This window comes from Marmota monax, unplaced genomic scaffold (assembly GCF_021218885.2).
Source record: "Marmota monax isolate L192 unplaced genomic scaffold, Marmota_monax_Labrador192_F-V1.1 WCK01_AAM20220418_F8-fsc00014, whole genome shotgun sequence".
Lineage (NCBI taxonomy): Eukaryota > Metazoa > Chordata > Mammalia > Rodentia > Sciuridae > Marmota > Marmota monax.
This window is the reverse complement of record NW_026695222.1, coordinates 13,621,800-13,634,682: the sequence shown is the minus strand read 5'-3', so window position 1 is coordinate 13,634,682 and position 12,883 is coordinate 13,621,800. Positions and strand designations below refer to the sequence as shown.

The following is a 12,883-nucleotide window of genomic DNA, read 5'->3' as shown; positions in this document are numbered from 1 at the left end:
GCAAGGAAACTGCCAGGGGCCAGCTTCACTGGGGTAAGAAGGCAGGAGCTGGCTCTGGGTGGCCAAGGGCAGCTCAGTAGAGATGTCTGGGAGGCAGAAGGCCACCAGGCCTGGACGTTAGGAGACAGTCCTGGACTGCACATCCACCTTGGGAGGTGTCAGTATTTAGAAGGGGGCTGAGGCCGTGAGAGTGATTTGCACCTGTAAAGCATGGATGTCAACACACTGCCACCTGGGTTTCTATTTGTGTGGCTGGTTTTTTCTGCGTGTGTGGTATGGGGGATTGAATCCAGAGGTGCTCCACACTGAGCTACATCCCCAACCCCTTTTAATTTAATTCTTTTATTTTAAGACAGGGTCTCACTAAGTCGCCCCAGCTGCCCTTGTGATCCACCTGCCTTAGCCTCCCAAGTAGCTGGGACTGTGGGCATGTACCACTACACCAGGCTACAACCTGGCCTCTGAGAAATGTTAAGTGTAGCCCTGTCGCCATCTTTCACTATGTCTCTTGAGACAGTTTTGTTTCCTCTTCTCTCAAAACCAAGAGACTGGACTAGATTATTACCACCCCACCCCTACATGCACACACTTCAGCTCTAAAATTAAATATATAAATATCCATGGTTTTCAGCATCCAGGGACTGAGAAAGAAGTCATATCATTCTTCCACACATAAAATGTCTAAGAAATGCAGTGACCTTGAGGTAATGCTGAATCTAGCCAGACTTGGTCTCTGAGAGCTCCCCTAACACCCCAGGTAGTTTAGAGTGTAGCTGTTCCTGGCCTCGAGTAACAGACCTGATGCTGCCTGTTATTCTGAAGAGCAGTGTGCAAATCAAATGTGGGCACACCCAGTCACACTCCCAGAGCAAGTGAGGAGGGGAGATGTGACATCTGACATGAAGGAATCCCAAAATAAGCCCCTCCCTGAAACAAATTTACCTCCTAATTGGGTGGTGTACGACTGTTTTCACATGGGGTCTGAAAAATCCTGGAAGGGGCTTTCAGGGTTTTAAGGTCCCTGCCTCTACAGTAAAATAGTGGCCAGCTCTGTGAAAAGGTCCTCTGAAGCCACAGATAAACAGCACGGCTTTGAAGACCATGGGGAGGAGAGGCAAGAAAGAGAAAACTAATTTGGAAAGCTGTATGGAGCTTCCTTGGAAAACTGGGAATGGAACCACCATTTGATCCAGCTATTCCTCTTCTTGGACTATACTCACTACAGGGACACAGCCACATCAATGTTTATAGCAGCACAATTCACAATAGCTAGACTGTGGAGCCAACCTAGATGCCCTTCAATGGAAGAATGGATTAAAAAATGTGGCATTTATACACAACAGAATATTACTCAGCACTAAAAAATAACAAGATCATGGCATTTGCAGGGAAATGGATGGCACTAGAGCATATTATGCTAAGTGAAGTTAGCCAATCCCCAAAAAACAAATGCCGAATGTCTTCTCTGATATAAGGGGGGGGTGACTCAAAATGGGGTAGGGAGGAAGAGCATGAGAAGAAAATTACCTCTAGATAGGGAAGAGAGGTGGGAGGAAAAGGGAGGGAGAAGGGGAATTGCATGGAAGAGGGAAGGAGACCCCCTTCGTTATACAGAATGCAGGTATGAAGATGTGAGGGAAAAAAAAAAAAAGAAGTGCGTCACATTAGATTGGGTAGAGAGAAGGGAGGGGAGGGGAGGGGAGGGGAAGGGGGGAATGGAAGGACAGCAGAATAAAATAGACATTATGATTGCTGTGGGTATATACATGACTGCATGACCAATGTGATTCTGCAACCTGTACACTCAGAAAAATGAGAAATTATACCCCATCTGATTCAAATGTATGATATGTCAAGATCATTGTACTGTCATGTGAAACTAATTAAAACAAATTAAAAAAATGGAAAAAAAAAATAGGCAAACTGCCTTAGAACCCAAAGCTCTGAGGGCAAAGTTGGGATTCCAGCCAAGCCTGTCTAATGAAAATGTAAGATCTACTTCTACTGCACTACTTCTAGCTGTAGAGAATGTTTCCTATTTAAGAGTGCATCTGTAATGGTTGATTATCTTCCTAATAATATATGCTCATGAAGCAAAAAAAAAAAAAAGAGAGAGAGAAAACTTATCATTTTTATACTGATAATTTGAACATATTTCCTTCTAGGCAGTAACCAAAGTCTGCATAAATTCAATAAGAAAGAACTCCACCCTTCAAGAGAATCCCGGCTTGGGGTCAGCCAGTGGCCATCTCGGACCTCTAGGGCTACTTTTGCACTCTCCTTGCCACTATAGCCAAGTGGCGGCCCAGAGGCCAGGCACCTAAGGGAACAGCATCCTCCCTCCAGAAAGAAGACACAGAATGTCAGAAGCCTCCACACTCTAGAATACTGCTCAGCCACCTAGGGAAGTCGAGGTAGACATCAGGAAGTATACTGATGACTGGGTCAGGTTAGAAAAGGGGATGACTACAAAGGACCAGCAAGAGGAAATCCTAGCGAGGATGGATTGTGTTCTGTATCTTTAAAACTGGGGTCCTGAAGCCTAAAACGTACAGCGAGATACCCCTGTATTCCCACTAGGCACACAAGTGTGAGTCTGATCATCACAAGGGTCGGCAAGGAAGGGGAGCAACTAGAGCTTGCACAGTCACTTTAGAAAACCACTTGTTCTCATCCTGTGAAGTAGGAGCAGCACGTACTCTAAGATTTAAAAGTGCCAGACAAGAAACTTGCACATACACATCCTCCTGGAGCCAAGAATAAGTGGTTGGTCATAGCAGAAAATGGAAACAACCCACACTGTTAGGAGAATGGAATGCCACAGAATACTCCGAACAGTAATAATGAATGAATCACAGTTACAGGCATCAGTACAGACTCATGTCATGAACAGAACGCTGGGCAAATAAAAGTAAACTGCAGGCAGCTCACTTATACAAAAGAAATCACATGAAACTGACCTGTATTATATTTAGAGAGAAATACATATATGGCAGGACTCAAAAGAAAAGCAAAAGAACAATAAGAACCAAATTCAAGATGATGGTTACTCTGGGGTAGGGGGACATTCCTTTCAGAGGAATTTCTAAAGATTCAGCTGCTGTTCCTTTTTTTTTTTTTTTGTACCAGGGATTGATCCCGGGGATACTTAACCACTGAGCCACATCCCCAGCCCTTATTTGTGTTTTATTTAGAGATAGTTGCTTAGGGCCTTGCTAAGTTGAGGCTGGCTTTGAACTTGTGATCCTCCTCTCTCAGCCTCCCAAACTACTAGGATTACAGGCCTGCACCACCACATCTGGTAGCTGCTGTTCTATTTCTTATACTGGGCCTGGGGGATACACGGCTATCAGTTTTATTGCCGTCCTTTATACTGTACATATATGTGATAATTATTATTATGAATCCAATTTTTAATTTGAAAAATTTTCTGTTCATATTGATTCAACAAATATTTATTGAGCACCAGATATCATGGAGCTATTGGAAATGGAAAAACCAAAAAATACGTCATCTTGAGTTTTTTTTTTTTTTTTTAATTTTAATATTTATTTTTTAGTTATCGGCGGACACAACATCTTTGTTTGTATGTGGTGCTGAGGATCGAACCCGGGCCGCATGCATGCCAGGCGAGCGCGCTACCGCTTGAGCCACATCCCCAGCCCTGAGTTTTTTGTTTTTGTGGTATGAGGGATGGAACCCAGGGTGTCATGCATGCTGAGCAAGTGCTCTATCACTGAGCTACTCCCCCAGCCCTTTGTATTTCAACATAGGGTCTTGCTATTTTGTCCAGGATGGCCTCAAACTTGGGTCCTCCTGCCTTAGCCTCCCCAGTAGCTAGGATTACAGGCAGGCACCCCCATGGTCAGCCCTTGTATCATTTTTGTAATAAAAGAAAAGGCACTGATGGGGGAAAGGGCCAAAAGAAGGGCATGATACCTTGATTTTGGCGCCCAGCATCTCAGCAGCATCCTTTTCCCGACGCAGGTCCTCCATCTTTTTCTCCTTCTCCTTCAGCAGTCTCATCTTCTCCTCTGCAACCAAGCTGTGGTCTTCCACAATGGCCCGCTTCTCAATCTCCAGTTTTTCTTGCTGTTCCCTCCAGTAATCATCCTTATCATACCCTTCCTCCTCACCCTCTTCTCCCTCCTCCTCCTCCTCTTCCCCACCCCCACCACTGCCACCACCTTCCCTCCGCTTCTCTCGACGCTTCCTCCTGCCAATGGAGCGCTTTTCCAGCTGGGCCTTGAGCCGAGCAATTTCTTCCTGAAATTCTCGAAGGAGGGCATCCTTTGGGTCCTCATTGACCCTTGGCTTATTCTTAATGTTTTTGGCACGGTTGGCATATCTCAAGGTGGTCAGAGTCTCTTCCACATTGTACGAGGCAGGTCCCACATTGGCTACCATCACAGTCTTGGCGTTGCCACCCAGGGAATCTTGGAGGAGTCTGGTAAGCTTTGAGTCTCGATAGGGAATGTGAGTGCTTTTCCCGTCCACCAGGGCAGAGATGACGTTACCCAGGGCTGACAGGGAGAGGTTGATCTTCGTTGCCTCCTTCAGTCTCTCCCCTTGCGCCCCGGTCTTGGCTTGCCGTTCGCTGCCAGCAAGATCCACCAGGTTCAGCTTCCCCACCCGGATGTGGTTCTCACCATCGAGGCCCACCTCGCTGCACTCGATGGTGATGACAAAGATGGCGTGGGAACGCGAGCTGTGCTCGTTCATGTTGGTGGCCCCGACAGAGCGGTTCTGGTTCCCCACGTTCATCACGTGCTCTATCTCCTTCACACTCTTGGTGACAAAGGAAGACAAGTCCTTCACATACACTCCCGTGTCAGGCCTCTCTTTGAGCTCGAGCCGTTTGGTCTGGTCCTTTGAGAGCAGGTCTCGGATCTCCTCCTGGTAGATCTCTAAGTAGGAAGCCCTGACGAGGTACTGCTGATTCTGCGAGCGAGAGATGTGGGTGAAGATGTGGTCAAATGAGTTGGGAATGACACCTCGTTTTTCAGGGTCACCTCGGACTCCTTCCATAGTGTAGGTTTTCCCAGTCCCAGTTTGTCCATAGGCAAAAATTGTCCCATTGAAACCCTGCAGAACAGAGTCCACGAGAGGTCGGAACGTCTCGTCATAGAGTTCAAACTGCTTGGCGTTCCAGTCATAGACTGCATCAAAAGTGAAGGTCTTGGGCATTTCATGGGTTGTGCCTTTGGGGTTCTTCACAGACACCTGCCCCAGCTTCACATCCACATCCACCACCTTGTCGTAGGAAGCGGCCTTTTCCTTGCCATTCATGGGCCGACAGCGAACCACCACCCGGACTGACTCTGAGCTTTTTAACTTTGACATGATGAGCTCTGACTGTGTCAGTCTTGAGGGCTATAAATCCAAAATGTCTCAGGATGCTAAGGTCCTAGGAAAAAAGCAAAAGTAAGTGAATACAGTACAGCTGCCATCAGAGGCTGACACATACAAACCATCTCCACCTTGCCACCTGATGGCTGTGTGCAGTAACTCACCACACGGGCACTTCCTCATGGGCTCTTAACCACCTTCAGAAGTGAAAGACAATCCTGTTAACTAGTGTGCCCTCCCCTGAATCTACACTTAATCTTAACTGCAGGTCAGGCAGCTGGAAACCTTTTAAAAGCCTGGATGATCTTATACCCTGCCGAACTACTAAACCTCTAAGGAAAGCAATTTAAAACTATCAAAATTTAAAATGCACACACCTTTGACCTAGCAGTTATATTTCTGAGAACTTATCTTTCAGATATATGTCTTGTACAGAGAACATATACTAGGATATCTGTCATGGCATCTTTTTAAAAAATATTTTTAGTTAGTTGTAGATGGACAGAATACCTTTATTTTATTTATTTCTATGTGGTGCTGAGGATCAAACCCAGTGCCTCACACATGCCAGGCAAGCGCTGTACCAGTGAGCCCCAGCCCCAGCCCTGTCATGACATCTTTGTGGTAACAATAGGTAGTGGAAAATTTGAATTCTCATCAAGAGAGGACTGATCAAATTCAATATATATATATATATATATGCCTATATATAAACGTACATATATACACATACATACAGTGGAATCCTGTGCAGTTATTAATAAGAATGGAGTAATCAAACACAATCCTGTGCCCAGACATGTTGTTAAAAAGCAGGTGAGGAAGAATGGGTACCGTATACACAGTATGCGAAGAGGTTTGCCAAACAAACCCTGTTATAAATGAGGGACTTTGGGTGATAATGACATAGCAACATAGGTTCCTCAGTTCTAACAAACGCACCACTCTGCTGGGAGATGCTAGTAACAAGGGAGGTCTTGCAGCGTCGGGGTGGGGCGTATGCGCAAATCTCTGTACCTTCTGTTCCCGTTGTGCTGTGATCCCAAAATTTCTCTAAAAATAAAGTTTACTAAGAAGAACAAACAAGTAAATATATATTATAAAGGGGCGGGATATGTGCATGTTGCATGATTGATATGCACACAATATCATTAGAAATATTTATTTAATGCCAGGCCCAGTGGCGCAAGCCTGTTATCCTAGTGCCTCAGGAGATTGAGGAAGGAGGATCTCAATTAGAGATTAAATAAAGGTATTGTGCCAATCTACAACTAAAAAATCAAAAAAAGAAAAAAAAAAAAAGAATTTTGCCAGATGGGAAGGAAGAGTCAGATGCCAGAATGGCCAGTTTCTAGTGTCTCCTTTTCATTTCTAGGGGAACAGTCCCCAAGCCCTGGCTGTGTCAATCCCGTGGCCTGGTCTGTCTCTCTTTTCATTTCAACAGATGCCAGCCAAAGCTGGTCTGGGTGCAGAGTGAGAACCCCAGTCCCGCGAGCCTCCTTTGGGGAGGCCTCAGATGTGGTGGTGGGAAGCCGGACAAGACTCTAGCCTTGGTAGAGTGAGAGAAATTCAATGGCAGGGAGGGACCAATTCTTCTCACCACACAGCCCTGAGGAGCAAAGCCACCCAACATTTACCCATCCAAAGCAATGTGGCCCCAAGCCTGCTTTTCAAAAAAGCCTTCAGCAAGCTAACCAAGAGGCTGGGCTGCTTCATACAGCTCCATGTATTTTTAAGCTCTCCAAAATGATAAAAAACAAAGGAATGATAATGACCTACATTAATCTTCAAAGCCCTTAAAAAGGAAGGAATTCCTAAAGCAAGAGTCCTCTTAATTAAATCTCCCCAACTCTGAACATAGAATTCATTCTTTTCTGACTCACCCGAAGGAGTTGTGTATTATTGATGTATTATTTCAGGAAGATGGACTAATTTAATTTCCTGCCATCAGGACTTACAGTCTTGTTCTGGGTCCTCCTCAAAGGAGACGGTTTTCTTGGAAGGACGCCCTGATACTCTTTCTTTATTACCTTCTTTATTCTCTTCTAGTGGATCTAATTACAGAGTGATAAATCTTTAAAGAAACTCACAGTGTTGCCAGGAAAGAAGGAACCACAGGTCAGCGCTCATCACCTGCTTCCTGAATACCTTTTCTGCTAGAACCTGTCACTGAATGTTAACACCCACTATCTGAATGGCCATTATCCTTGAAAAGCTGAGCTCTTCCGCAGCCTCATATCTTTTGTCTGCTGAGATCAGCTCCCCATTCTATGGCAGCCACCAGCTCTTTCTTGTTTGGATTCAGACAACCTTGCTTTTGCTTGTTTTCATGGAGTCTCACTTCAAAGTCTAGAACTAGGAGTGGATTAGGTTCTCAGTTAACTACTGATTTCCATGGAGAGTCTAGGACAGAGGTCACAAACTGGTCAAATTCCATCTGAAACTTTTTTTGGATGTGTGGTGCTGGCATGGAATCCAGAGCTTTGCACATACTAGGCAAGCCTCCAGCTCCAAGCTAAACCCCAGACCTCCACCTGAAAATCTCCCATCCCACCCCTAGTACTGGGGATCGAACCCATGGGGCACTCTACCACTGAGCTATATTCCTAGCTCTTTTTATTTTGAGACAGATTCTCACAAAGCTGTGAGGCTAGCCTTGAACTTGCAATCTTCCTGCCTCAGACTCCTGAACTGCTGGGATTACACATGCGCACCACCTTGCCCTGCCTGCCTGGTGTTTTAAAAAACAATAGAGTTGTAGGGCATGGTGGTACCTGTCTATAATCCCAGAGATTTGGGAGGCTGAGCAGGAGCATCCCAAATTCAAAGCCAGCCTCAGCAACTAAGTGATAACTTATCTCAAAATAAAAAGGTTTGGGGATGTTGCTCAGTGGTTATGTGTTCTGGGTTCAATCCCTGGTACCAAAAATTAAAAATAAATAAATTAGGTAGGGCACAGTGGTGCATAGCCATAATCCCAGCAGCTTGGGAGGCTGAGGCAGGAGGATCACGAATTCAAAGTCAGCCTCAGCAAAAGCAAGGAGCTAAGCAACTCAGTGAGACCCTGTCTCTAAATAAAATAATAGGACTGGGGATGTGGCTCAGTGGTAGAGTGCCCCTGAGTTCATCCCCCGGTATCCAAAAATTAATTAAGAAACAAACAAAAAAGAGTTGAGGGTGTGGCCAAGTGGGTACAATACACACTTAAGGTCCTGAATTCAATCAATCCCAGCACCAAAAGCAACAGCAATAACAGCAGCAGCAGCAGCAAAGGCTCAGCAATTCCAACCCCTCTCTATATGCACATACTGGTGAAAATCTTTGCATATGTGCACACACAGGCAAGGGTGCTTCCTTCAGCACTGTCACAACAGCAAGAAAACTGGACACCTACACATCCACACACGGGAGAATAAAAAGTAAAATATGGTACATTCACATGATAGATAAGATAGTACACTAGTCAGTGGTTAAAAGGAATAAATTAGAGCATGGATCAGCAAACTGTAGTCCACAGGCCAATCTGACACACAGTCTATTTTTGCCAATAAAATTCCATCAGAACACAGCCGTAAGTTTTGTCTGCATGTCTCTATGGCTGCATTAATGATAAAACGGCAGAACTAGGTGGCACAACAGAGGCAATACGGCCCACAAACCCTAAAATATTTTCTATCTGGCCTTTTACAGAAAAAATTTGCTAAGCCTTGAATTAGAGTTTTATATATATATATACACACACGAATAAATAAACAGGTTACAAGCTGCAGAGTGGTAATTTTTTATTAGAACAAAATAATATGGTGCGCATAGACTTGTTTACGTATGTATAAGTATAAAAAAGTTGGAGATGGGCTGGGGAGAAAGCTCAGTTGGTAGAGTGCTTGCCTCCCATGCACAAGGCCCTGGGTTCAATCCCCAGCACCATTTAAAAAAAAAAAAATTGGAGACAATATATTTTGGAGATAGAAGCCCAGTGGAGGGGGATTTGGGCAGAGAACGTTGATTTCCCCAGAACGTGATTGTAGACGGCTGGTGTGAGTTCGGGAATAAAGAGTTGCTGTTTGAATCTAAAAAAAAAAAAAAAAAAAAAAAAAAAATTGGAGAGAGGGGTATGCACCAATTTTATGATGGTGGCTGCCCAAATTGGGCAGTGGGAAGTACTGAAAATGAAACCAGAGGATTAGAAGAATATTTCAATTTTATATATAATATTTTATCATTTCCTTTTTAAAAATGGAAACAATACCTTTATTTTATTTATTTTTATGTGGTGCCAGGGATTGAACCCAGTGCCTCACACATGCTAGGCAAGCACTCTACCGCTGAGCCACAAACCCGGACCCATATTTTATCATTTCTTTTAAAAAAATAAAAATGGGAAAATGAGACTTTGAAATAAATAAGAGAAAACATTACCATCAATTCTGGCTGTTTCCTATACTATTAGAACCAGGTTTCACATAAAATATATATAAGTATCTGACAGCCCTTGACCAGAGCTCCAAGTGGCAGCCAGGGGAGATGACCAACAGTGCCCCTCTGGTGGATCTGGGTCCTCCAGTCCTCATCAACCCCCATTCCCTCCTGCTTCACACCCAGCATGCTTTGCTCATTTATACTTCCTGCCTGGCTCCTGTAGGAGCCATATATACATGACCAAATCATGTATATATGATCTGATTAAGAAGTCCTAGCCGGGCATGGTGGCACAGCCTGTAATCCCAACAGCTCGGGAGGCTGAGGCAGGAGGATCACGAGTTCAAAGCCAGCCTCAGCAAAAGTGAGGCTTTAGGCAACTCAGTGAGACCCTGTCTCTAAATAAAATACAAAATAGGGCTGGGAGGCTCAGTGGTCAAATGCCCCTGAGTTCAATCCCCAGTGCCCCCCCCCAAAAAAAAAAGTCCTGCCATGCTAGCCCATCTTTTAAAATGACATTTAAATGACATGTAAGATGCTCATAAGTGAAAAAGCAGTTTATAAAATCAAATGACTAGGGGCTGGGGTTGTAGCTCAGTGGTAGAGCACTTGCCTCACATGTGTGAGGCACTGGGTTCAATTCTCAGCACCGCATATAAATAAAGGTCCATTAACAACTAAAAGTTTTTTAAAAAAAAAACTGAATGACTACATGCAATCACAATTATATAAAAAATAAGACACACATCAAAACTTCAGTAGTGGCCCACTTTAAGTGATGGGAGAACAGATGATTTCAACATTTCCATATTTTCCAAATTCTCTTTAATAAGCATGTGGTTATCTTTGAATGGGAAAATGAAGGTCTGGCAATTCCCCAGGAGCAGCCTGCAAGAAGGAGCAATCTGCAGCACACAGAGTGCATACTAACACACCTCTAATAATGCATGCCAATGCAACATCCTTTCAGTCAGACCAGGCAACCACCTGCCAACTGCCCGGCCCAGCATTCAGACACAAGAGTATGTGAGATGCAGCTCAAGTCACAGATCACACAAGCCATCAGAAAAGCACAGCAACACTTGAGCAAGAAGATAGAAGTGACTCCCTATTAACTGGCCTAAGCCAACTCCCTGAACAGGTATCTCTGGAGAAGCAACTGTTTTTATTCTGTATCCACCACATTACACTAACACTGCTCTCTTTCACAATCCTCTCTCGTTGTTATTGAAGCATCAGGACTCCTTGTTTCTTACTTGCAATCTCTGAACCATACCAAGTCAGCAAGTTCAATTCTGGGTCTCTGTTTTCTCTGATGGCCAGTTATCACAAGGGGAGTTACGCACTCTTCAAAACAAGATTTCCACTGGGCGTGGTAGAGCACACCTATAACCCCAGCATCTTGGGAGGCTGAAGCAGGAGGATTAAAAGTTCAAGTCCAGCCTCCACAACTTAAAAAAATCCTAAGCATCTTAGGGAGACCCTGTCTCAAAATAAAAAACAAAAAGGGATGGAGAGGTGGCTCAGGCTCAGTGGTAAAGCAACCCTGGGTTACAAAAAAACAAAACAAAACACCAAGATTTCCATCTCCAGTTGAAAAATAACAACACTGACCTGCAGAACTTTTAAAAGGATACAGTATTTGTGCTGAGGGAATAATTCTGAATTTGCTTCTGTGAGCATAAAACATATCTTGAGGGTATATAAGAGCCAGATAACAATAGCTGTCAGGGCTGGGGATGTGGCTCAAGCGGTAGCATGCTCGCCTGGCATGCGTGTGGCCCGGGTTCGATCCTCAGCACCACATACAAACAAAGATGTTGTGTCCACCGAAAACTAAAAAATAAATATTAAAAAAAATTCTCTCTGTCTCTTTAAAAAAAATTAAAAAAAAAAAAACAATATCTGTCAGATAATAAGACTGGTTTTCTCTAAAAGAGATGAGTTTCTGAGGGTCAAGGGTAGGGAAAGACTTTTCATTGTATACCCTTTTATACCTCTTAAATTTGGAATCGTATGAATATATTCCCTAGTCAAAAAAGTTTTGTGAAATTAAGTAAACTAATGTCTAGGCATTACAACTCATTTTTCCATTTTATCTATCCACTTTTACTGACCACCATGTATGTAAGCTAATAAAAACATTTTAGTTGATAAACAGAGGACCCTAGGAATAAAACTCCTTGTCCCAACTTTATGGAGAAGCATCATACAAGAACTTCCATGAGGGCTGGGGATACAGCTCAGTTGGCACAGTTGGCAGAGTGCTTGCCTCACATGCACAATGCCCTGGGTTCAATCCCTAGCACCAAAACAAAACAAAAAGAACGTCCATGAGGGCCACAGCAATGGAATTTTTAACTTTTCACCTTAAGAGTCATGTGGCCTCAGCTCTGAAAGGCATTCAGAGCATAGATGTCAGAATGACAGACAAGTAAAATATATTGCAATTACAGGCACTGTTCAAAACATAAGGCTGTCTTTTTCTGAGCCAAACAGTGTGTGAATGGTCTGAAATTTTTCAAAATATCCCTTACAGGACAATATGAGACCCATGGCATCTTGAATTGGCACAATTTATTTGAGGCAATTGTGCTGTCAATACCAAAACTCTAAATGTAAATACCTCTTTGAAGCAGTAATTTCATTTCTTAGATTATTTTAAGGACATAATTGCATAACTGAATACAGGTGCAGAGTGGTAGTACATTTTTTCCATTTATATCTAACTGCTAAAATACTCATCAAAAAGGGACTGATTAGGGGCTGGGGATGTGGCTCAAGCGGTAGCGTGCTCGCCTGGCATGTGTGTGGCCCAGGTTCGATCCTCAGCACCACATACAAAGATGTTGTGTCCGCCGAAAACTAAAAAATAAATATTAAAAAAAAAAAGGGACTGATTAGAGCTGGGGTTGTGGCTCAGCAGTAGAGCGCTCGCCTAGCACATGAGAGACGTGGGGTTCGATCCTCAGCACCACATAAAAATAAATAAATAAAATAAAGGTATTGTGTCCAACTACAACTAAAAATTTTTTTTTTAAAAAAGGGACTGATTAGATTATGTCTATACCATGGGACACTATACAGTTATTAAGAAGGACAATCAATAAACCTC

General features: G+C 43.6%; 1 protein-coding gene across 2 annotated transcripts in view; it reads right to left on the bottom strand.

Moving 5' to 3' along the window:
- Positions 1 to 12,883, bottom strand: part of Kif3b (kinesin family member 3B) — a 41,305-nt gene that overhangs the window by 12,128 nt on the left and 16,294 nt on the right. For both annotated transcript variants that reach the window (XM_046433625.2, XM_046433626.2), the window contains exon 2: positions 3,940 to 5,407. In XM_046433625.2, the coding sequence (XP_046289581.1) occupies positions 3,940 to 5,343 (1,404 nt within the window). In that variant the 5' untranslated portion in view covers positions 5,344 to 5,407. The remainder of the gene's footprint in view (positions 1 to 3,939; positions 5,408 to 12,883) is intronic.